This window comes from Pyricularia pennisetigena, chromosome 2 (genome assembly GCF_004337985.1).
Source record: "Pyricularia pennisetigena strain Br36 chromosome 2, whole genome shotgun sequence".
Lineage (NCBI taxonomy): Eukaryota > Fungi > Ascomycota > Sordariomycetes > Magnaporthales > Pyriculariaceae > Pyricularia > Pyricularia pennisetigena.
In genome coordinates this window covers 3,676,637-3,700,928 of record NC_043741.1, presented here as the reverse complement: position 1 = coordinate 3,700,928, position 24,292 = coordinate 3,676,637, and the positions used below count along the sequence as shown (strand labels likewise).

General features: G+C 50.8%; 6 protein-coding genes across 6 annotated transcripts; 2 read left to right on the top strand and 4 right to left on the bottom strand.

Moving 5' to 3' along the window:
* Nucleotides 1-147: 147 nt before the first annotated feature.
* On the bottom strand, nucleotides 148-1,287 carry PpBr36_01017 (uncharacterized protein; the record flags this gene model as incomplete). Its single annotated transcript, XM_029888206.1, has 3 exons — nucleotides 148-597; nucleotides 726-1,154; nucleotides 1,255-1,287. 3 exons carry the CDS (start codon nucleotides 1,285-1,287, stop codon nucleotides 148-150), a joined length of 912 nt encoding a protein of 303 aa, XP_029750621.1.
* Nucleotides 1,288-2,290: 1,003 nt separating this feature from the next.
* Nucleotides 2,291-4,105, bottom strand: PpBr36_01016 (uncharacterized protein; the record flags this gene model as incomplete). The annotated part of the gene is made up of 3 exons (XM_029888205.1): nucleotides 2,291-3,022; nucleotides 3,456-3,603; nucleotides 3,927-4,105. Coding segments are annotated over 3 exons (1,059 nt in total), but the record flags the coding sequence as incomplete, so codon positions are not given.
* Nucleotides 4,106-12,755: 8,650 nt separating this feature from the next.
* PpBr36_01015 (uncharacterized protein) lies at nucleotides 12,756-15,271 on the top strand (the record flags this gene model as incomplete). Its single annotated transcript, XM_029888204.1, has 3 exons — nucleotides 12,756-13,406; nucleotides 13,682-15,049; nucleotides 15,140-15,271. 3 exons carry the CDS (start codon nucleotides 12,756-12,758, stop codon nucleotides 15,269-15,271), a joined length of 2,151 nt encoding a protein of 716 aa, XP_029750623.1.
* A 1,820-nt stretch (nucleotides 15,272-17,091) lies between these two features.
* On the top strand, nucleotides 17,092-17,598 carry PpBr36_01014 (uncharacterized protein; the record flags this gene model as incomplete). The annotated part of the gene is made up of 2 exons (XM_029888203.1): nucleotides 17,092-17,310; nucleotides 17,419-17,598. 2 exons carry the CDS (start codon nucleotides 17,092-17,094, stop codon nucleotides 17,596-17,598), a joined length of 399 nt encoding a protein of 132 aa, XP_029750622.1.
* Nucleotides 17,599-18,329: 731 nt separating this feature from the next.
* On the bottom strand, nucleotides 18,330-19,874 carry PpBr36_01013 (uncharacterized protein; the record flags this gene model as incomplete). Its single annotated transcript, XM_029888202.1, has 1 exon — nucleotides 18,330-19,874. The coding sequence occupies one exon, from the start codon at nucleotides 19,872-19,874 to the stop codon at nucleotides 18,330-18,332; it is 1,545 nt and encodes a 514-aa protein (XP_029750625.1).
* Nucleotides 19,875-21,184: 1,310 nt separating this feature from the next.
* Nucleotides 21,185-23,921, bottom strand: PpBr36_01012 (uncharacterized protein; the record flags this gene model as incomplete). The annotated part of the gene is made up of 4 exons (XM_029888201.1): nucleotides 21,185-21,757; nucleotides 21,836-22,498; nucleotides 22,575-22,697; nucleotides 22,908-23,921. The coding sequence occupies 4 exons, from the start codon at nucleotides 23,919-23,921 to the stop codon at nucleotides 21,185-21,187; spliced, it is 2,373 nt and encodes a 790-aa protein (XP_029750624.1).
* Nucleotides 23,922-24,292: the final 371 nt, after the last annotated feature.

The window sequence follows — 24,292 nt, the reverse complement described above, 5'->3', positions numbered from 1 at the left end:
GACGATGGAATTTATTCACTTGTGGAGTGCCTTGGAATTTTTCGACATTTTTTATTTTAACTTCTTTTTTTTTTTTTTTTTTTTTTCTATAATGTCTGGGGAATATCGAGGGGTGTGCTGTGCTGCTATGCAGGGTCGAAGGAAACTTCACGCCAAGACCTTGGCGACAACTTCGGCCACGGTCTCGTCCCGGACCCCAACAAGGTCGTTGTCCGAGTCCTGCCTCGACACGAGCACGCTGCGGGCCTGGCCCTCCTCGTACAGCTGCGCCACGGCCAGGTCCAAGTGCCAGGGCAGCCCCTCCTCGCGCTTCGCCCTCCCCCTCTCGATGAGGCTGGCGACCGTCTCGTGCCGCACCGTCCACTCCCTGCCGGGCGTGGCGTCCCTGAACGCAGCCAGGAGCTCCTGCTGACAGGTCTGCACTGATCGGACCCTGACGACGCGGTTCGCCGTCTCGTCCGGGTTCCGCAGCACGCCGATGACGGCCTGGGCGATCCCCTGGGTCGTGGTGCCGGTGAAGGTCTCGGTTCCGGTGTCGTAGATGATGGCGGTGTTGGTGGAGATGTCGAAACCCATTGTTGGGAACTTTTTGAGCGCCTGGTGTGGTGTGTGGTTGGCGTACGAGTGGAGAGTAACAGCGTGTCAGCTTGGGACAAGGCAGTCTCGTATCCCATCCAGGGTTAAAAAGGGGAGGGTTGAGTGAGGGTTTCCGTTTGACTAGCTACCCACTCGATCGGATTCCCAATGGCCACAGCAGTCCACGAGAAGGCCGGGTTCGACCTCGCGAGGGCCCTGGCCCTGTGGACGGGGACGCTCCTCGCGTCGCCAATGTCTGCAAAGTCGGGGAGGTGGCGGCGGTGGTCCGGGCCCCAGCCAAAGTCGCTGACGACGAGGCGGCGCAGCCCCGCGGCCTCGGCAGCGACGACGATGCCCTCTTGGAACGGCAGTGCGCCGGGAGCCAGGGCGCAGATGGCGGCGTCCTGGCCCCGCAGCGCCGAGTGCAGCTCCGCCAGGTCCGCGTAGCCCGACGTGCGGACGACCGACGAGACCGCGGGCGGGAACTCGGCCCTCGAGTCTCGGCGCGTCACCACCGTCACCGTGTAGCCCGCCTCGAGGAGGGCAGAGGTGATGGGCCCGCCAAAGTTGCCGGCGGCCTGGGAGAAATCACAAGGTCAGTCTTGAATGTCGTTTTTGTATGTATCTGGCTTGCAGTTATGTCTTTTTTTTTCTTATCACGCGGCGTGGCTTGCTTACACCGAATACTGCGACTTTCTGGATTGGTGACATTTTTGCTTCAGTGATATGCCTCGTCTCGTCTATATGCTTGTCAAGCCAAGAACGACATCAGGCCATGGTTGTGAACAAGATAAACTATATATATATATATATATATATATATATGCACTCTCACGATCCTCCTTTCTCTCATTATAAAATAGGATAAAATATGCATTCATATCAAAACATCCATGTTGCGGGCGGAGTTCCGCCGGATGTGTTGCCCCGGTTTGGTGGCTTTGGCCGCAAGCAGCGAGCGAGAATCCGCCGCCCAAATGGAGACCCAGCTACTAACTTTTGGCAATGCTACCGACATATTACAGAGTTGAATTTGTCATCGCCTATGGAAGATTGCGTCTGGAAGTTCGGCGGAGTTGCGCTTCATGCGAGTCTGATTACGAGTATCCAGTTCAAGACAAGTGCCTATTCAGGGTAGTCAGTATAGTCAACCTTAGTCCTGGCCACCACGCGGATCTGCAAAATTAGACACATATTTTCAGGAGGCGCGACTACTCAATTTTGTTAGCGGTTTCCATATGTCCGGACTAAATTGTCATCCAAATATGTGTATGTAAACAAGTAACTAAGGTCGTCCAATCCAGAGAAAGCGGCGACCTATATTCTGTTGAACACAACGATTGGCTGGGACAAGCCATGGGCGTGTGCGTGTGAAGCCATATTTAGAAAAGTGGCGATTTCCCTAGTCATAGTGCCAACATGTTGATGGCCCGATCAAAGCATAAGCTGCTTGCAACGCCATGATATTTTCGACTGATCTGACGCCATTACGATGCCACTGTCCAGCAGTAGTTCCTTTGACCGAAATGCATGATCCCGTTGGGCAACTGCGCCGCACTATACCCTCCGAAAGGAAGCTATTCACGCGCAACCAACCTGGCCAAAAAGCAATGCACGCGCCAATCAAAGTAAAAGCTCTCGCGGTTGCTTGCAAAAAGGAAAAGGAAAAAAAAAAAGAAACACCACTCTCTCCACAATGACACACGGGACCGAGTTAACCAGCACGACCGCCATGCGTCCTCCTTCCACCACCACGCTTTTTACCCCCACTACTTATCTCCTTGTAGCACAGAGCAGCAGTGGCAGCAAACAGTAGCGTTGCCAGGATGACGCGCGGATCGAACCTGTTGCGCTCGCGCTGGTGCCGCTTTTCATCCGGCGGCGACCTGTCGTCGTCATAATCACGATAGTAGCGCCTGGAGCGACGGTAGCGATCCCGCGGATCTCGATGGTCGTAGACGCAGGTCCGCGCCGTTGACGAGGCTACCGATGAGTCGCGGGGGATGTGCTGGACGGTATAGACCTCCTCCCGCCGTACGACGGCTCCAGAATCACTGTCGGGGCTGCCGCGGCGGTCGTCATTGTGATGGCGATCATGGTGGTGGGGCAGGTAGTCTTCGTCGTCGCCTTTGCGGTGGCGAGACGATTCTGTGCGACGGCCCCGCGGCGGGTCGCGATGGTGCGATCGAGGCCGGTGGTGGTTGTGCTTCTCCACTATGCTTGACGATTCGGAAAAGAACGAGTCTTCGTCGGAAGCCGACGGCCTCCTGCTGAGCTCGCGGCCGCGAGGGTCGGGGTGTCTATGGTAGGGATGTGCACTCATGATTGATGGTGGGCAGAACTGGATAGGATGCCCAAGCCGGGAATGGCTCGTTCCTGGCAGGCTGGAGATGAAGCGAGCGAGGTATGAGATGGCCGCCCGCCGTGCGGACCACGGACTGTTCGTCTGATTGTTGACCAGACTAGAATCGACTCGAATTGGACGAGTTGCCGAAGCCAGGGCTTGAGTTCTAACTCGTTTGAATTGACTTCTTCCGCTGCTTCTGCCCTTTGTTTCCCCAGATTTCTGGCGTCCTAAAACTGATGGGACGTCATGGACGTATTGGATGATGATTCAGGACGACGGAATTACAAATCCTGCCTTGCAACTTTTGCTACTTGTGTCAACCAAAGATTGGCAAGGTTAGGGACGAGGGGTGGCGATGTGCCGTCAATGAGTTGGGCAGAATTGATGCCTATGCTGCTGGTTTGAGTCTAATCAGCCCGGCGCGAGAGTTTCCGGCACGGTTTATTTTTATTTGTTTTATTTTTTTTTCTTTGTTTCTTTTGCTTTCCTCTCGCCTTGCACTGCAGCCTGTCCGACAAACTAGGATAGTTACATATGTTGCCCAATTAAGCTGGCAGGCCCTCCGTTTGGCCGTGTGCGTCGGGTGGCGAAGGTTACCCACGGCCTGCCAAGATCTCGCCCCTCCCACACCAAACTGTACAGTAACAAGTATGCGTTCAATCAAGGAAAGTTGGTTGCTCCTGCCACTTTGCTTGCTTGTTGCTGATAGCAGTCAATACCTAGGGACAGTGCATTACGGAGCAGAGGACAATTGCTTTGTTCAAGAATTCGTAGATGGCTTTGCTGCTGCTATATATGCACAGTATCAACAGTTCCAAGGTATGACAACAATGCAATGCACGCATGCCGTATCAACGTACTCAGTACGGTACGTTTAGCGGTAGCCAAGAAAGTTTCCTGGGGATTTTCGCACGGATCCACCTCTCCAGGTTGCAGTCAGACGAACACAACCATCCACCTGCAGCAGCTTAGCTAGCTATCTTTGTTTGCCTGCCTGCAGCACAGCCTTTTTCCGCTGGCATGAATCTGGACCCTCATTGGAGACTGACGAGTCCGGTACCTTGGTGAGAACTGTACGGGATCAAAAACATGCCGTCTGGTTACTCCGTAGTTTCCGGGCAAGGGAAAGATGTGCCCAACATACTCTGTACCTCGCGCTTTAATAGGCCCCATCTTCAGCAGCTAGGAGAGTCGTACCTGCACTAGACTTGTCTGGTTCTAGCCCTAGACTAGACTTACACATGGCATTGATGGATGGACGTGGACGGCTTCTGGATGAGATTAGACAGAAAATCCAGCCGGCGTTTGAGCCCCAATCTCACAGCTTACTTACAACCACCCCAAGTTACCTGCAAAAGACGTTGTTTCAGACGATCAAAATGTTTATAATAAATAGACTTGGAAGATCTTAACAGCATTCCTATCATTTTGTTATCAAGTTCCAAGCATTTTGGGGGCGATTTGGGAAATCATTTATAAGCCAGTTTACATGCCAGCACCTCAGTAATGGTACCTCACTGAGCTGCCTCAACCAGCTTCCCAACCTTAAAACACCCAACTCGCAACCTTACTTACCCTACAGTAGTACATGTATGACCCATACAATTATCAATGACGACAAAGCTGTGAGTACCATTGGCCAGCTTGTATAAAGTAACTAACCTACGCCAGTGATAATCGCAGTGCACTGCCACGCAATTTTGAAGCTTGATATCCGCCAAGGTTTGGAATACCGTTGGGGGCGCAGGAAAGGATGTCGCGTTCGTGACCTTTCCGCGCCGAGAAAAACCTTGATTTCATGTCCTTGACACGAACACCACCGTCCCAACCAAGGTGTCCCACCACCTCGTCGTAATTTACCCCATTTTATGCTACGTTCAGAATGTCTCGGATCTTCCATGCTCATTCATGCCAACGCCAAGAAAGAATAAAAGAAAGAATTAATAGAAAGAAAGAAAAATGGCAATATCAACGACTCAAGGTTATTAAATGCCGAGCTTGGCTGGCATTCGCCGGAGAGGTCATCCCCTCCTCCCCTCCAATTGCGTCAAATACCCAGATAAACTCCACTGTATGGAACATGCCGGACGCAACCCCAACGATATTGAAAAGACGCACATGTGGCTTGGCATTGGAAACAAGGTTGCTTCGGCGCCCGAACTGACCGCCGCCCGCCGGTCTCCGTGAACGTCGTCGACGAGGAGGTCCAACCTGGGAGACCTCCTTGGGACTATGCAACTTGCCAACATAAACCCTGAAAATAAATAGGATAGATCTATACATATTTATTGTTTATTTTTTGTTTTTATTCCTTGTCCTCACCTTCAACTTGCGCCCAACCTACTACCCCATTGTTTTTATCTCATACAATTGTCATGGTCCCCACGATATCCACACCCTTCTCATTCGGCTTCCATTTCCCAAATAAGGCAAGTACGATGCACAAATTGGCTATGCGATGTATCTTACCATGTGCGAGATGGGAAAGGATCAATCGAGCATATGATTGAGCAACGTGAGTACTAGACTGGATGTATGTTAGTTTGGGGTGCCTTTGACTGCATGCACACGTTTTGGTAGTCCACGGGATGGCGGCGGGAAACACGGATGCGCCCGGTTTCGGCAGGGCAATGGTGGTGTGGTTGAGTAATATGAGTACAATATGAGTACACGTATGCGTATACTCCGACTACTAGACTAGTCTAGCTTCTACACATGTGCTACCCTGTACCGTAGAACAAGTACAATGCTGGTGTGGTCAGCAGACGAAAAAGAAGAAAAAGCAGACAAAGGGAACAAACAGGCATAGCTGGCAGGCAATACGTAAATGTAATTAATTAATCTAGTATACCGAAACTTTGAGGGTCTAGCTCTCTCCTGGGTGCATCATTCAGTAAATAAAAAGAGCACCATGGCACCCGAAATGGATAGCAATTCGGCCAGATCAACGAGGCGAAGAGCAAAACCAAGGCAGGAGAAATGATCATCCAGTTTGTTTTTAAAGGACGACATGTGACTATGGACTGTTCAATCTAGGACCACATAACTTGCCTGACGATCGGCGTCTTGGCTACGACAGAACAAAAGGATCGGGAAAATGGTGCGACAGCATAGGGGTCGGTTTCGACATTGCTTGTCCCGCTGTCTGCATCACACTTTCCGATTCAGCATTGGGCACCAACCACACGTCTTTCTCGGAGAACTCCGACTGGGAGGAATACTTTCCGAAACTGGCAAAGTTTGCAGTTTGTTGTTGTTGTTGGCTTTTTTTATTTTTTATTTTTTATTTTTTATTTTCTTTTTCCCTCTTCAACTATGCTGTACCGGGTACATGGTCCTGGTGATGATGCGACGAGGCGCAGGCGAGGTGAGAGGTGAGGATGTTAGACACAACACACAACATAACAGTACGGTACTTTCGCAGTAGGTGACACCGTGTAATATAGGGAGGTATACCTGGTCACCCATGCCTTCGGGATTTGGGCAATAATTATGTTACCTTTTTGATTTTTAAAAGGAGAAAGACGCGATGAGTGAAAAATGCTATATACCCCTGGAAATCACGCGATCGGATAGGGACCCGCGATTGAGCTGTCGCCCTTTTGTTTTCTACCCGAACAAAGTATCAATGGCGCCGGCCCGAAAAAAGTAAATAATATATCAAGTGTTATACCCCAGTACTGCAGCACGATGTACACTTCGCACGTGAGCAAGCGAGATAAAAAGGGTTAGCCCGGCCCGCACGATTAAGGCATGAGCACACAAGACAGGCATGAACAGTGAATGTGAAGAGCAAGGTGTATATTAATTACATACTGTATTAGTCTGGTCTAACCTAGTGGTAGGCATTAACATCCTACCCGGCTGTTGGTTTGGTCCAGGCCATTGATTATCATCCTTCCCAGCTTTCCCGATGTTCAAAGTCACAAAGTAGCGTAATATTGATGGATCCTCGTTTCACCCAAGTTTTCCATTCCTCGCTCAATCCGAACTTGCTCGTGTTTTCCCTCATGGTTGACTCCACAAGTAAATAAGCAAGATTTGAACTTGCCAGTCTCCCACGAGGGTCTCGCGTGGCAACAATCTCCACTAGCACCCAACATCGCAGGCGCATCGACGTCTTTGATCGATCTAATTTGAGCTGCGGGCAGTTGGGAGAAAAAAAAAAAGAACAGTTGACCACGTGGTTCCTCTGCCCATGTAATTACTTTCGATCGCTAATTCACCCAGGTTGTAATCCGTACCGAGGTACAGTACATACTCGGTACCACTACATGTGTTTACTTTCTTTCTTTTTTTTTTTCTTTTTTCTCGTTGGGCTTTGCAGCGTATTAGCCCAACAGGGTAACAAACAACGAGGCATACTGGACGGTATATTCAAAATTAACCCAACAAAACAGGGATAATTTCTCGTGGTCAGATTGACAAGGAGTGTCCATCAGACGAGGAGAGGCACAGGCCACCAAAAAAAGACAAAAAGAAAAGAAAAGAAAAGACGAAAAACGAAAGACGAAAGCAAAAATCACGTTGGCCGTGATCGGGAAGGGCCACAGAAAGGCTTCGGTGGAGAAAGGTGCCTACGGCAAATCGCTAATTTGATCATCCCGCGTTACAGGTTTTTCTAGAACGTCTGCGAACAAGTCAGGGGCTGGATTGAGATGCGAACTTGGCGGGTACAGGTCTAGAAACAGATTGCTTGTTAATCTCCCTTACTTCGTATTATCATGAAACCCAAAACAAGTCAAGTCAAGTATGGTGGTACCGGTGGCAGATGACAGGGGCACAAAGCCGACACAGTTATGATGCGCAATAAACGGGGTTGTGGGGTAAGAGAGAGAGAAGGAAAAAAGAGAGAGAAAAAAAAAAACATGGCGAGGCTGAAGTGGAAAACGGTGGTGTGTTTGTATACCTCGTTTATTCCAAGTGTCAGTCAAGTTTAAGCCGGACAATCAATCTCGTCTTTACAAAACATCAGTTGGGGCAGAATACGCGCGCCAACCCGACCGTTGCAAAAGAAAGCATAACGACGTACGAGGCTAGTCTGACGGTCCGGTCTGCCTGTCTTACGAACATAATCGATCCAGGTGGGTGCCACGTGGACGACCGGAAGCCCAAAGCTCGATTGCAGATGAAATCCGCAAACATTAAAACATGAAATAAAAGAAGAAGAAAGAAAAGAGTGGGATAAATTGGCTGGCACTATGCTCTTTTCGGTCTTTACAGTTCAGCTCTTCCGGTCGAATAGATGAACTTGAGCACATGGAAGATGCAACGTACTGAATTACACCGCAGTGTTAATCAACCCATGAACCACCGTAATAAGGCCCAATCGACCAAGTTCTCTGTATAGCTTTACCATATCCCTCTTGAGATCCGTCGAGAATGACTGGTGATAGTTGATCGATCGATCGCGAGTCGTAATGATGAGATACCAAAGCAGTGATGGATTTACATAGTCTTTGCATTGCCACGCTTACCCACTTGCTGTACTTTGCTCTACCCCCCGTAGGGTACGTACCTGAGTAGATATGCGTATAAACTAGAGTAGAGTCCAAAAAGTCGTCGACAGGGATGCTTCAGGCTAGTACTTTTTTGTACATTGGAAAGCATGCCCGACATGGATTGGGGATGTTCAACATGCAACTGGGCTCGGCTCCCTGACTGGCTGACAAGCCTCCTTCCATGTGGCAACGATTTTCTTCTGGTTGTCAATCAGACTCTGCAAAGGGATCAACCCTTCAACATGATTCATGAGAAAAATTGCTGAAAATACAGGGAAACGGCACCAAAGTGAGGTAACGGCAAGCTTGGCAAGCAAGGTAAATGTGCGGTACCCAGTTGGAATGGATGGGTCGCTTGTCATTAACCACGTGTTTGCGTCGTGCACAAATTTCGTCTCCTCCCGAACTCCATGCGGCGGCTGGCCACATTTGTCCCGCGCCCGCTGAGTCGCTGGCTGACCTGCCCCGTTGTTGCGTTTTAATTGCCATACCAAGGAAGTGAGTAAGAAGGATTTCCCTAGATGCGTTGCGGATACAGGAAAATGGCAGATACCACCGTAATGACCTCGACTGTCCACACGATCGCTTCATACCATGACTTCTTTATTGAATTTCAAGCGACCTCATCGCTTCTGAATCGAGCCCTTTTATATGTGATGGTGTAAATTCCAGCAATTGAACACTATTCGTATAATACAGGACGTGACAGGTGGTAGAGAGCTGTTGATTAGTTACTTAGAGTAGCAATTATATTCGAGATTGAGAAAAGTCGATAGACAAAGGAAAACAAAACCTAAATTTGGCTCAGCTCCCACGACGAAACGTTGGGCGTTTGGGCCGCCGGCTGGGATCCCTAGTGAGGCCAGTCAGGGACCAGACCAGAGCGGCACCTAGATGTTCTTTAAGCGGTAATTAGGTACATATCAATTTAATCATTGCGCCATTACGGAGGAGCAGACAAGTCCGGGAATGCACTCAAGTCAATTAATGAATATGTGTTTATATCCGGACTCTATCAGCAAGCCCCCTCCCTTTGGTGTCCTGCGCAGTAAACCCCCAAGGCCCCCAACGTCCAGCATATTATCGTAGTGTAGTTGTATGTAACCTTGTAACCCCACCTCCCATATCCACCGTAAATTGATGTGGCCCTTTCTCCAGCCTTTCTTGTGTTACGATTACAATATGCCTAAGCATGCCAGTAAACAGGAGGAAATGTTCGATTGGGAATAAGAATAAGAATAGACATTTCCAGGGCTATCGCTGCTAGTAAAATTAATATGACCTGTCATTTAAACATAGTGTTTACCAGCATATTATTTGTCCGAAGTAAAAGCAAGCCTTCTCAGGAATGAAAAGAAGAAAAAAAAAAAAAAAAAAAAAAAAAAAAAAAAAAAAAAGGCCTCATAACAATAAAGAATTTGATGAGGCTAATGTCGTCTCGATGTAACCACATTTGCATTTATCCTGGCTTCGTCGGGGAAAAGTCAAGCCGGTTCGGCGCCTTGTATCCATTGTGCAACCATACCGTACCGCTGCCCAGAACAATCAACCCCCCTCCAACACGAACGGAGATCAAACCGGTCTTGTGGAGCCACTTGTAAAACGTGTCAAAAAAGGTGGAAGGGAGGATCGCTGCGGGAATAACACTGCCGTCTCGCGTGGCAGGCTTGCACCCAACGCATCCCGTGCCGCGCATCCTTTACTCAGTACTACGTGCTAAAATGACCCATTAAACGGACCAGGTTTTGCCGAGCATGGCCGTCTGCTTGATGAGTGAGTGTCGAAATCCGTTATGCACGTGTTGTTTAGGTGTGTATTTCTCGTCAAGTATGCCTGACAGCCTCGCATAACATGGGTTTTGTTCCTTTTCAAAGCTATTGAGATAATATCCAGGGTTGTCCTTTTTTTTTTTTTTCCTCCTCTGCTCTCCTCACTCCCTGTCGAAACCCGTCAATTCCTTTTTCCCGACAAATCGGTACAGCCATTGTGGCCTGCATGACGCTGCGGTACAGTACAACAAGGACATGATTGCACAGATTGCAAATCCCATCAAATAGTCAAAACTTCGTGACAAAAAGATGTGACTTCTCATCAAACAGTGAAACAAGGCACCTTGGTTCGCAACGTCAATTATGAACTGATGTATAATACTCAAATTTGGTTTTGCGTTCCTTGTGCACTTTTGTCACTTAGCATGGCTACCGTAGTAAGAGCCACTTGCCAGGACCAACGCTGCTTGACAGGTCCTCATTCGGTCGTTTTGTATTACCGCGATAAGAATGCACAGCCCCCACGATGACTCTCCCTCGTGGGCATGCCACGCAGAATGAGGGGCTATTACCACGCTTTCCAAAGGCACACTTTTTTTTTTTTCGTCCCCCTTCTCGGACCAATAGCGGAACGGATGCCGCTCAGGGGCGGACCTGGTACTGATGGTTTTCCGCAACATGGGCGTCGCCAAGCCACCTTTTGTATGGCCAGAACGACAAGTGAAGAGGAGATGGTGGTGGTTGCCCCACATTGAACATGCAGCCAGGGGTTCAAAGGCTCATTGAGGATGCCAGAGGATCCCTGAAGCCACGCGCTGCTGTGAGACTCTGCGATGCGATACCCACTTGCTCACCTGCTAGTACCCCTCACAGGCCGCAGGACAAGTCGCTGTACTTTGGAACTCACCTCAGATCTTAGATTTCGAGTGCACTGTGGCGTTTCTACCGAATTGAAGCTTGATACGACATAAACAAGATCCATATGAATTGCCCAAATTCAAATGCCTAAAATGCTTTTTTTTTTTTTTTTTTTTTTTTTTTTTTTTTTTTTTTTTTTTTTTTTTTTTTTTTTTTTTTGAATAAGGCTTTGTATCATTCATATTACAACAGCTTGCTATTAGCTCTAAAGTATATCCATGTAGTATCTTCCTCAATAAGCGGATAACCACAGCCGCATGTTTATTATTAACAGTCCGCCCTCGAGTTCGTGGTCCGTTTGCGGACAAAGAAGCATCTTCTCTTCCCCGCCTCTCTTCAACCTGTACGTATAAAGTACCGTGTGCTAAAATATGTGGCTAGAGCATGGGCATGCACACAGCACAAAGAAACGTGATCGACCGATCGTTTACCCGTTTGTACGCCGTCCGTTTATTCAAACCGCATCCGGCAGAAACCCTGCCTTTTTGACGACAGCCGGGCTGGGAACGAGGACGTGTCACAACTGAACGCAAATGATCACATCTGGCAATCTCCCTTGTATACGGTTGCAACCAGGAATGTTGTCACTTGTTCGTCCAACTCTAGGGAGCCACATGCCTACCAGCTGGTACCTAACAAAGGAATAAGGGACGCTACCAGGCGAGTGCTATATCCCTTACTGACTGTACCGGGTGCGTAGTCCGTATGTAGATAGATAACCACGGATAGATAGAGCTGCAAACCCGTGGTTTGATTGGAGAGTAATCCCGAGAGAACAGTCAACCCGGAAATCACTGGTAGACACTAAAAAAGGAGGACCCATTTTCGTGACGAGAGAGACTCTTGTTTCGGGCGCCAAAATTGCCTGGTTAAGCTAGCACATGGTTTGAAGTAGGTGGGCTTTTGTTGCTGATTGTTTTCAATCCAAACGTGCCCGACAGCAAACCAATGAATGGGCCCATATCCACGCTCTGGGTTGCGAGTTGGGAGACACGACAAAAAAAAAAGAGAGCAGCGACATGGTCACGTCAAAGTACCGGTACCTCAGCAAGGCCCTGCCCCCCCTGCAAACAAAAAGGTATGATGTGGGCCCAGAATGTGGTCGTATGGGTTGTCACTCCACTGAAGCAGGGGGGCCCGTCCTCCGTAGCTGACCGACATTGGAACCAAACTCTCCGAGCTTTTTCTTTCATTCCCTGGACGGGAAGTTAAAGCCGGACTGAGGGTGTTCACAGTTTTGGTCCACCTTGCCTGCTGCCGTTCATTGCCTTTTTGTATTTTTTTTTTTTTTTTCTAAATTTTTTTTATTGTCATTTTCCCTCGCACCCCTCTCATTTTTTCTTATTTTTTTTTATCCTTTTTATTTTTCTTTGTTTCCACCCTCATTAATACCGCTATTATTATTATTATTATTAGTATTATTAACATTTTCCCATTATTACTTCCCGGGTCATTTTACTCCCACCATCGCTTTTCCTCTTTGTTCAAGGGCTGTTTCCATCCAATCCAATTTTATTCCCTCCTTTATTTGAAGCAACAGCTCGTTGCTATTGTCCCGCCTGCAGCCCACCTTCCCCAAATTTCACCTCTACCCCCTCTAAGCATTCACGTCCAAGGAAAGACCCTCAGCTTGTTCGGTGGTAGATGGACGACACCTACCGCCCGGACCAAGTCTTCAAAATAACGTCCACACAAGGCAGAGACCATAATAAACCCACAACCCCATCCGAGGTTGTCAACGAAAAGTCGCCCGCAGCTCTTTCTTCTGCCCACCTCCACTCAAACTTACCAGCGTCCCTCCCCGACACAACTGCAAAACCAGGCTCCAGAAAGAGCCAACTCCTGCAGCAGCAACAACAGCAGCAAAAGTCGCCGCCAGCGAGTACAAACGTAACCCCCGATCCAAAGCCGCAGCGGGCCGGTGGCATATTCGCGTATGCCGCCGCGGCCCTCGACAGGACCCTCTCGGAATCCCGAAATATACGTTCACGCCCGTCCCTGAACCGATTGTCAGTGTCGGTACTGCCCGATTCGACAACAACTACAGCCTCCCCCCGACAGTCCACAGGCGGCAGCAACAGCGCGAGTAGCAGCCCCGAGAAGAAGGCTACAAACCGCGCTTCGGTGTCGAACCTGCGGCTCTCACCGTCGCTGGGAACCCCGCCCTCACAACCTTACAACGATACCGATCCTTCGCAACCAGCCCCGGTCCGCGTGCAGCGGCTATCCAACAAGATGCATCAAACCTCGTCGAGATTACTCCGCATGACGGACGACGACCGTCCATTTACCAAGGTTAGTGATAGTGGAAGTGTAACAAAGAAAGAAAGAAAAAAAAAAAATAGCTCATACTGCCTTCCGCCGTTGCGTCCAATTGGCGCTATTTGGTAGACTGCAGAAACCAAGAGCGAACAATGCACCAGGGGTGCCGATCTCTATGACTCGTGCAGGCCGTCGGCTCTGGCTGCGTTTCTGCATCCTCGGGGCTTGGCGGCGGCGTGGTTGAAGATGTTGTCCTGTGCCTGCATAGACTTGTTTGCTGACAATGCTACCCCCTACCACCACTGTAGGACTTCAAAGATTTGTTCGCTACGTTAATTGTTAGCATGCTACCCCTGACACCACATCGCGTCCGCCTCACCAAGATCGATCACACCTTTTTGTCCGAGGATGCTATCAACAACCTCGGCTCGCTCAAGTTCTCTCAGTCAAATCGTATGCCCGACCCCAAGGACGTTGCGAGAATAGTCACCACAACAACAACCACTACATTCTCCATGGCCAAGGAAATGGCCAGGTCAATGCTTCAACGCTTTCTCGAGGCCCGCCTCATCGAGTCGGCCGACGGCAAATATCAGCAGGTTTACACAATGAGGGGAACCGTCTGGCAGTTAACGCCCAAAGGTATCTCCATCTTGGACTCTTTTGCTTCGCGTAACGGCATTCAAGACAGGCAAATACCGGAAATTGTCGGCTCATCGCTAGCTCAGCTCGTAACCTTGGAGCGGGATCCGGCAACGGACAAGTTGGTCAAGGACTTTCACACAATTGAGGTCATCTTTGGCCGCTTCATTGGCATACACGGCCCCAATGTCAAGTCCAGCGTCAGCTCTGCCGACTCGGACTCGTTAAGCGACTACCGCGATGGTTTGACCGGAGTTAAGATGGCACCAGAGCGCAAGGTTAACGGCAAGATTCACAAGGATACTTTTACCGGAAAGGCAGCAGCTGAGTGGCTTATGGATTGCTGCACGACGGTTGATCGCAGGGAGGCGGTCGAGATCGCGTCCTTGTTTGTCGAGTACGAGCTGATCGAGGCACTGCAGCAAGATCGCTCACATATTCAGCAATTTCCCGGATGCCAAATTTTCCAGCCAACAAAGCATGCTATATACCACATGACGAGTAAAGGCAAGGACATGATCAACGGCTCGGCCCCAAGGGGTCGGGCGTCAGAAGGCGATGCCACACACTCGGCAACCCACCGCCACGGCGTCGCCCGCGACTCGAACACGCAGCGCATGGACAAGATCCTCAACGACGCGGCATTACGTCTCCTGTTCCGAGAGAACCTACGTGAGACACACTGCGAGGAAAACCTTTCCTTTTACTTGGATGTTGAAGAGTTTGTGAGGCTCTGCCGCTCAGCTGTCCGCCAGGCACAGATCGCCCAAAGCTCGTCGACAAACTCTGCGGAGGCTAAGAAGCAGGCACTAGACGGAGTTAAAGAGGTCATGGCACAGGCGTACGGTATATACAATGCGTTCCTCGCTCCGGGATCGCCATGCGAGCTCAACATTGATCACCAATTGCGGAATAACCTTGCCACACGCATGACGAAGGCCGTTGGTCAAGATTCGGCAATGGTGGAGACATTGCAGGAGGTCATGGCCCTTTTTGAGGATGCACAAAACGCCGTGTTTAAACTGATGGCTAGCGTAAGTCTCTGGCTCTATCATGGTTTGCCGAGAGTTGATATGACGATGGCGATGCTGACCTGTTTTTTTTTTTTTCTTACGCTCTTACAGGATTCCGTGCCCAAGTTCCTTCGCAGCCGCAGGTATGAGCATCTACTCAAGAACTATGACTTTGATTCAGTGTCTCTCGAATCATCACCGCGGGTACCTGAACGCAGCCAAAGCCGCTCGCAACGGTTATGAACTTAATACAGCCATTTCAATCTCTTAAGGGAACTTGCCGCCTGTCAGCCGACATTCCAGTCGCCGGATTATGAGCGACAGGCTCATCGCTAGGTTTTTCTCGCACTTAATCGCCCAAGACGTGAATCACGCATATCGGATACCCGGGTGCAAGAAAAAAAATCGCAGATGAAATAATGGACGCCCCCAGGGCCAATTGGCCTCGCCTTGCACGGCTCTAGGGTCATGGCTTCGAAGCCCATAGCCGTAGTGGAGCAGGCCAGGCCCTTAATTTGAGTTGATCGACACCAATTACTTCAACGAATGTTGAGCTACCCTTGTTGCTTATGTTTTCGCCATGTCTCTCTCTCCCTATGTCCTTTTTTTCTTCTTATCTAACATGTTCAAACGGGGACATTTTTCTGGAAACTGCGGCGTTATCAAAAGAGGGGGTTTTCTGAGTATTTGGTTCGAATATCTTGTTTATTGCACTCTTGGGTCTTTTTTTTTTTGTTACGTCTTTATTTTCAGCATAGAGAAGACATCACAGGCGGCCAACTAACATGAACCCGGTGTTTTTGATTCCCTTTGTGGCGCAATATGGATTCCCCGGGCAGAGAGAGAGAGCCCCCTAGTTTTTGAAAGAAAAAAATGGGGCCATACACAGACTTCCTTTTTTTGTACTCTTTTTTTCCTTTCATTGTTTTACTCGAGATGATGTGATGAGACGGATGGAAGGATCAACCTTGGAATGCTAGAAAGGGCTCACGCACGCCAAGGTTATTAAGCAGAGTCGTTACGACAGTTGATGGTGCTCCAGGGGTATTCCATGCAAATTTCTTCATTATGATTGTTTGAAATCGAGCGACGTTAATGTGGCGAGCATATCAGCCCTGAGACGAAAGCACGGCGAGGGAGCTCGCCTCATTCCTGGGGATGCGAGCGACTGCAGGATAAGGATGTATATACGACAAATCACGAATGGACTGCTAAGGTACGGCATTTAACCTTGTCTACTGCGTTTTCTTAGTGAGATTACGGTTGGTGCAGCGGTTTGGCGAGACTCGATCGAGAAGAGAGACACAAGTGCACATGGTGTCGGTGCTAGGAATGTGGTGATTTAGGTGTACTTGATAAGTCTCCTGGGGGCAACGGTCTTGGAATGGAACCAGGCTCGGGTTGACTGCGCGCCATCTCCATTCTTGCTCATCTGTCAGAGTGTACGAGAGATTTTGTTTTGATGCCGCTGAGTGATGCCTTTGGACGGTAGCAGTGTTGGACTCGCCCACGGATCTAGGCTTCGGCTCCCTGACAATGAATGGTGGTTGGATTGTTGGTCCAGATGAGGTCGGGTCTTTGACATGACAAGACATGACATGAACAGGATGGATGATTATCTCTTTCAGATGTTTGCCTTGTCCGACAACGCTTTCGAGATGGATATAAAAGCAGATGATGATGTCCACCAAGACCGGCACTCTATATTCCCCTTTTCTCCCTCAGCCAACAGCGTCGACATCTCGCCACTGGTCCAGCACCCAGCAAGCACCCTTTCCCCTCCTTTTCCCACTTCCAACTTCAAGTCATTCGTTCATCAGACTTTATACACCAACTATACGTCTTGTAATCGCAACATCAAGCGTCGTCACTCATTTGACTTTTTTTCAACGCCTTTGTTTCCAGCTCCGAGAAAACCCCCTTAGCAGAAGCAAATTCTTTCTCAACCCAAGTCAGCTAGAAGCTTGACCTTTTAGACACAGCAAGAGCAAGACGAAAAGGAGGAGAGAGAGAGAGAGCAAGAGAAAGGAAATCCCTAACGGTAGACACCACGCCCACCAACAATGCAGTTCATCGTCTCCTTGGCCCTTTTCGCTGCGGCTGCCGTCGCTCAGACTGGCACCGTGGGCGGCGCCAGGAACGTCACGACCGTCACGCAGATCGTCGACGAGATCGTTACGTACTGCCCGGAGCCAACAGTGATTGTGATCAACGACGAGTGCTACACCGTCACCGAGCCCACCACTCTGACCATCACCAACTGCCCTTGCACCATTACAACTGTGAGTGATTCTTTTTTTTTTTTTTTCTGTGATCATGGTGTGTGGCTCCTTGTTTTTTGTTTTCTGGGCTGGCTGACTCTCATCTCCCTCGGGGAAAAAAAAACACAGACCGTCCCTGCCGGTCCTACCTACCCCGTCGTTCGCGTCCCCGACGCAACTGGCGGCTACGTCCACCCGCCGACGCCCGAGTACACCCACACTGCCGCCGCCGGCCCCAGCGCCGACCCAAGTCGTAGTATCTTCGGCCTGGCCGTTGCTGCTGTTGGTCTGGGTGTTCTTGCCTTGTAATCTTGGCGAGGGAGGATTGGAAACTTGGAGCCGCTTAGTTTGAGCGGTCGGAGGATAGATCAACACTTGCTTTTTTCCCCCTTTTCTACTTGTTTACGGTTGCAACTATACAAGGGAGCTTGTTTTGGCTTTTTGATTAATGTCATTTTTATAGAGCTGGGTAGATGCTTCGCGGACCGACTGGTCGAGTCTTCATTTTCTCCCGTGAGATGCAACTTTTTTGGACACCAAGTCTTAATTTCTTTTCTTTTTTCTTCTCTATTCCTCCGTCTTTCTTTGCATTTCTTGTACCGTGATTGACGTATATGAGGCCAAACAACATCTATTATTTCCCATCATGTTCGCTGTCGAGATTGAATGTTCAAGCTTTCTGTCTTCTTCAGTGCTTGTTATACTCGTGACAATATCACCACTCACTAGTGAGATCGGCTGCAAAATGCACATATGACACCAGGAAAAAAAAAAAGAAAAAAAAAAAAAAAAAGAAACATCAATATAAACCCCGCAAACAGGGCACAGCGCTATATACAAATGAAAACATTTGATCAGGGTACTTGGACCGACTGCACAGAATACCAAGTACTATCTACCTCGCCTGGAAGGAAACATATTCCAAACTTCCATTTGGCCCAAGCCATCAAACTCGACAAGCCAGCCGATGAACTACGAATTTAGCCATGGAGACCAACCAATTAAAAGCAAAACAAAAGCCCACGCACGCTACACAATATTCATTTCAAATCATGTCGCCACGAGGACGTAAAATTGATGGTAGGCGAGGTCCCAGGACGCAAAGCAGCCGGGACCTCGCCGGCCGGCTGGGCCAGCGGTGCCGCCCCCCTGAAGCCCGGCCTGAGGGGCGCCGGGTGCAGGCCGTATGTGCCGACGCCAGCCGCAGCAGCGACGACGGAAGCAGGCGGGGATGGCAACGACGCACTGCCGGTCTTCTCGTCCTCGGAGTCCGAGTACGGGCTCATCTCCGGGTACGCTCTAGACCGCGGCATGGCTGGTGTGATGGAAGAAGAAGTAGTAACATCGGCAGCAGCAGCAGGACTCGGGGCCGGAACCGCCGACGGTTTTTTTTGAACGCACAGCGGGTTCGGGTAGAGGGCCGCCCTGTCGACGCACTCGCCGCCGTCGCCGAGGTAGTCCTCATCGCTGTCGACGCTGGAGCTGGTCGACGGCGAGGGGGGGAAGAGCGACGTAAGGTGCGCCGTTGCCCGGGCGGCGGTCGTCGACTGGGTAGGGTTGTAGGGCATGTACAGCCTCTCGCTTGCCGAGTCGAAAGACCGGCGCTGCGTGTCGTTGGGTAGGTTGTGTGGCGCGGGTGGCCGCGGCGGGGGCGCGAGGAACGACGACGGCGGCGGCGGCGGCGGCGGGGAAAAGTAGGACTTGGATGGGAGCGGTGCCGCCGTCGAATTGCTAGAGGATGGTGGCGGCATGGCGGAGAAGCGCCGTGGCTGTCGGGAGGCCGGCGTGTTCGGGGGTCGGAATTCGGAGCCAAAGGAAAACGAAGCCGGCAGCTCGATGGCTTCCGGCATCATCTTGGTCAAATCGCCGTCGCTCGAGCTGTGGCCGTGTGCCCGCCAGCCGCCCTGGTCTCCTCGAGTATCCCGCCCCAGTCCCGCGCCGTCGACAGAAGCATGCTCCGCAGCGCTGCGCACCTGGCCATAGTCGCTGAACCGAGCGGCGCCATTTCCACGCAGAGCGGCCGACCCGGGCGTGGAGGCGGCTGCCGTAGTGGCATCCAGGTCGGCGGAAGCCTTGGCCTTGGCCGCGACCTGCTCGACCAAGGTTTGGTGCGCCTTCTTGGTGGTCCTTTTGATGAAGCCGGCCATGAGGATGTTGCAGCGCAGCTCGACGTCCTCCCGTATATACAGCCCCGTCGCTGGGGCGTCTATGCCCAGCTCAACCCTCTCGGGGGGTTCACCGGGCAGGGTCCCGTTGAGGGTCCATCTGCTGCGGATCTCCACGCCCAGCGGCGCCCAGCAGTGCGTCTGTAGTCCGTTGGGGAGGTCGTTGAAGACGGCCGTGTATGAAATGTCCCCCGTGGCCAAGCCGCCCGGAAGGTAGGATATTTTGTCCGTCAACGAATACCAGCTCAAATGTTTCTCTTCCGGCCTCGCGCCGGCGGGTGGCGGGATGGGATGTCTCTCTTTGACCAGCGGATTCAAATCGATCATGCCCAAATGATCATGGAGAAAGTCCAAAACGACCTCCCGTGAAGTGTTTGGCGGGAGGGGGCTGATTTCTGTATATACCGTTCGTTTGGACATCTCTGCCGACTTAGGTGAATATGGAATAACACAACTTGTTGGGGATATCTGTCTGTAATTAGAAAAAACTAGGGCGAGAGGTTATGTGACTGCATAATATTACCGCAGTGTATATACAAAACGGTGAGAGAGGACGGACTAACAGTCAGCTCGGGTTGAAAATGTAGGTCGGGGGACAAGAGGGCGACAGGTAGATAGACAAAAAAAAAAAAAAAAAAAAAAAAAAAAAAAAAAAAAAAAAAAAAACATGCGACCAGTATCTTCTTGTACACGTCAAGTCCCAGCAAAAGCCAAGAATCGTTGGACCCTAGCTCGATCCAAATGACCCCCCAACTAGAGAACGCGGTATGACGACGCCTGTGCCGGCATGCAAGGGCCGGTTCGGGAGGTGACCCCATCCATCAACATAGTCCAAGACAAAAGGATTGTTTAGCACAAGGAGGCGGGAAGGATTGGGTTTGCGCTGGATCCTCCCCATCAAAGGTTGGTTGACAAACCGGAATGGGGGGGGCGGAGGGGAGGGGTGGCAGTGCAGACACAAGAAGATGGAACTCAATCGGCACCAAGCCTTGGCTAGTAGATAACCCGTGGTGTACTGTAGTTATCATTGGGCACATTGACGTGGTATTGTACTGTACTTTAGGGCATATGCACTGCACTGCACTGCACCGCAACCGCGATCGCACAGCACGCCAAGCACAAACAAAACTTAGCCGCACGCCTGCGTGGGAAATGCCTAACGGCTGGTCGTTTCTAAAAAAAGGCACTGGCCCCACCGCGTGGGCCCCGCAGAACCCCTACCCTAAAAGATGTACTGACCGAATCCCTAACCACGCGATTGCTATTGCTGTGCATCGGATCTGCGCCTGTCCACCTAATAACAAGCTGGCTATCTGTGAGCTAGTCGTGATTGGCTGCCGTTGCAGTTTGAGCTGTAGGTAAGCGCAGCTCAGGTGTGATGCCGCACAGACGTCTCCTCTCCAAGCTCTCTGCCGGTAAATCCGCACCAAAATGGGCAGTGAGAACTCTGTATCCGCACGATTGTACTCCTGCTTCGCCCCTGTTGATTATGATGATGATGACACGACCTGTGCACACCGACAGCGTGCCCGCTTTGGATAAAAAGAGGGATTATTGGAACAAAAAAAAAAAAAAAAACACTCAGCTCACTGGCCACGATTCCTTCGTAGGGTAAGGGCTTGCTTGGTTTATAGTAGGGTCTTGCGCCAAGCTTCTGCCTGCATGCGTGACCCTGCCAATCTATCTTTGAAAACCATCATGAAAATTCAATACAAACATCAAAATCCATTTCATATCTCCCTACACCACCTGGCGAGGATGCTGCTGGGCTTGAGAGCGATTGGTATCTCCTCGAGCGCCACATCGACCTTCCACATCTTGGCCTCGAGGCCCATGTTTCCCGCGCTTGCTCTGCCGACCCCGGAGGCCGGCGTCAAAAGCCCCACAGAGATGAGATGCTCCCACGCCGTACCGGCCACGCCTCTCCCCCAAGTCCTTGCTCCTCCGCCGAGCGCAAGCACTCCAGATGTCGCAGACATTACACGCTGTCGTCCCATGAGGGATGTGTACTCGTCGTACGCCATGGCAAAGTTGACCGTGTCGGTGTGTGCCACGATGTCCAGCCGTGCCGCCGCGATCAGGAGCGCCAGATCCAGGTCTGAAAGCGACTCGAGGAGCACGAGCTTGGACTCTGGCGCCTCGAGTGCCAGCCCAGCCTCTGCTGAAGGCATCACCAACCACGGCCGAGAAGGCGAAATCTGTGACAACGGAATTATGCATGAATTGTAGAATGCTGTAACCGATTTGCTGCTGTAGTAGTGGAACTCGAGATGGTCTCGGAAACTCGGTTCCTCACGGAGCGTCTGACGTGAGAATGTCAGCTGGCTCCGCGCCGCATCAAATACTCAGTGGGATCCGTGACTCAAAAACCTAGTTCTTACCTCGATCTGCTTGTTCCACCAATCGCTGAAAGCTTTGCGACCAGTTGAAGGGCCGCTCAGCCCTGCAAGCGTCACTTCATCGGGCTCAACCAAGAGCCCCTGCTTGCAGATATCCCAATAGCCACCTAGCGTCTTGGGCAATGACAAGTAAACGTAGCGATGGCTGAATCTGCTTTTGACGCGCTTTTCCAGTGTCTCCACCACGTCTACCTTGCTCGTGAGTCCAATGACGGCAATGGGCGCCTTGCGAGCTTGTGCAATATCAAAAAGGTTGTACAGCAGTGTCTGCCTGGCGTGAGTCGCGAAAAGATCAAACTCGTCCATGACGAAAACCACCGATTTTGACGTCACTCCAGAGTCCGCTCCTGCGATTTCGGAGGGATGTGAGAGAACAGCGAGAAGCGAAGCGAGAGTGTCGGCGTAGTTGTTTGTCTGCGGCCATGTTGGAGTCAGTACGTGTTTTATTGACAGGGAACCACCCTCAGGGTTGAGAGAGCAAACCTTGTTGATAAGCCCATCTTCAACCTCCATCTCCTTGCCTAGCTGCCGCCATATTTCTTTGAGCGCAATTTTATCATCCGTGTGGATGAAGCCATTCAGCCTGACAACATGGAAATCGTTCTCGTGCTCCGCGGCAATCTCGGAGATGACATTCTCAATCAGCTGTTCCGCCAAGTCAGCACAAATTGCCTGCCTCAAAGCTCCGGGGCGTTGGTTTGGACAAACGCTCGCGACATACCGCAGTCTTTCCGCACCCTCGCGCCCCAATGAAGAGCATGGAATTGCCTTCTCCGGCCACCACAGTCTGCTCCACAAGCCGCAACGCTTTGTCGTACGCCTCCTCTTGTCCACGAAGCTTTATCTGTCTTTTCCCCGTACAGCGGTCAAGTAACAAACGCTGCATAGCACACAGATGTTCCTCGAAATTAGGTATGTCCGGAATCGGGTCTCTTTTGGCGGTAATGCTTGTTGGCTTTTTTGCCCCCTTGGTTTGAGCTGCTTGATTTGTAGTTGTTATCCCTGAGGATTCACCAGAGCAATCCCGACACAACCAGTCACCTTTGGGAATAACAGGAACACTATAACACTCCTGATGATACCCCTTGTCGCAATTGTCGCAAAACAGTATCTCGTTCGGTGGTTCAGAATGTGGTAAAGAGCAGATCGCGCACACCTCATCGTCCGTGGCAGCATCGTCATCCTTATCCAAATCATCCTCAGCATCGACAACCTGTGCCTTGACTTCCGGTTTGCTGCCCGTGTTTTTGCTCTGTTCCAGCCTGGGAGTCTTGAGCCCATTGGTTTTGGACGCGCTCTGTATCGACTTCCCGGGCAGATCGTCAAAGTGAACATCTTCGGTCCGACCATGGCCCTCCTTCACCTCACCATCAAAGGCAACACTTTTGGGAGCACGCTTCTCACCCCTCTTCGAGGGCGTCAAAATACCCCTTAGCTGAGGCGTGTTGCTAGAGGTAGCCGTAGCCTGTCTGCTCTTGACGCCAGGACGTCTCCTAACAACAGACTCCTCCATAGTGCCAGATGCGCCTTCTCCTTGACCCTTGGAGCGAGCCGCCTTCGAGGACGAAGATAAAAGTTTGGCGGCCACTGAATTCTTGCGCAATGGTGCCTTGGTTTCCTTGGGGCGAGTCTCCCCCAAGCTCGTCCCACCTGCCATCGGATTCATATCATCATCAGAGTCGGGAAAGTCGTAGATGCTACTACTGACCACCTTGGCAGGCTGTGACGAAGGCTTGACAGTTCCAGCGGCCTTCTTCCTGGCAGACGGAGTCCCCGGCTGATCGTCCTCGGAGTCGGGAACTTCGCCAGATCCTATGGCAGCCGTCGTCGGCTTCTTCAAACCTGCACCCAGAGCGTTGACGAAGCGGCGGGTGGACGAACGGTGAGCTTTGCCTAGAGCGCCCGACATCGCGGAGCTGACGGCATCCAACGCGTTGGGCGTCGAGGGTGACGGTGGAGCAGCGACGTTGAGACGTCGTCGCTTGATGGATGCTGCCAGTGGTGACTCGTTGTTCTCCGGCTCCTGGCGTGCTCGCTTCGCCCGTGTGGGCGTCGAGCTGGAGACCATGGCTCTTTTTTTTTTTTTTTTTTTTTTGTTAATTTACTGTGGCAAGTGGAGTAGCAGCTATCACTGTGGTGCAAATTGGGGTTCTGAAGATGCAGTGACAGCCAAGTAAGGCAAGTAGTCAAGTCGAGACGGACGACAATTCCTGATTGAGATGACCAAAGACAGAAACGAAAACTTAGTCCCAAAGGAAATCAAAAATAAAACGCTACATTAATTGCCATGCGATGCTCATTTTTGCCAATTGACCAGAAAAAAAAACGTGTAATGTTTTGTTGTCGATGCCGCGTTTTCTTTTCACTGCGACAAGGGATCAGGACTTTACCAGTGACGCGAAATAGGATCGATGTCACGTGCCACAGCTCCCAGGAGCG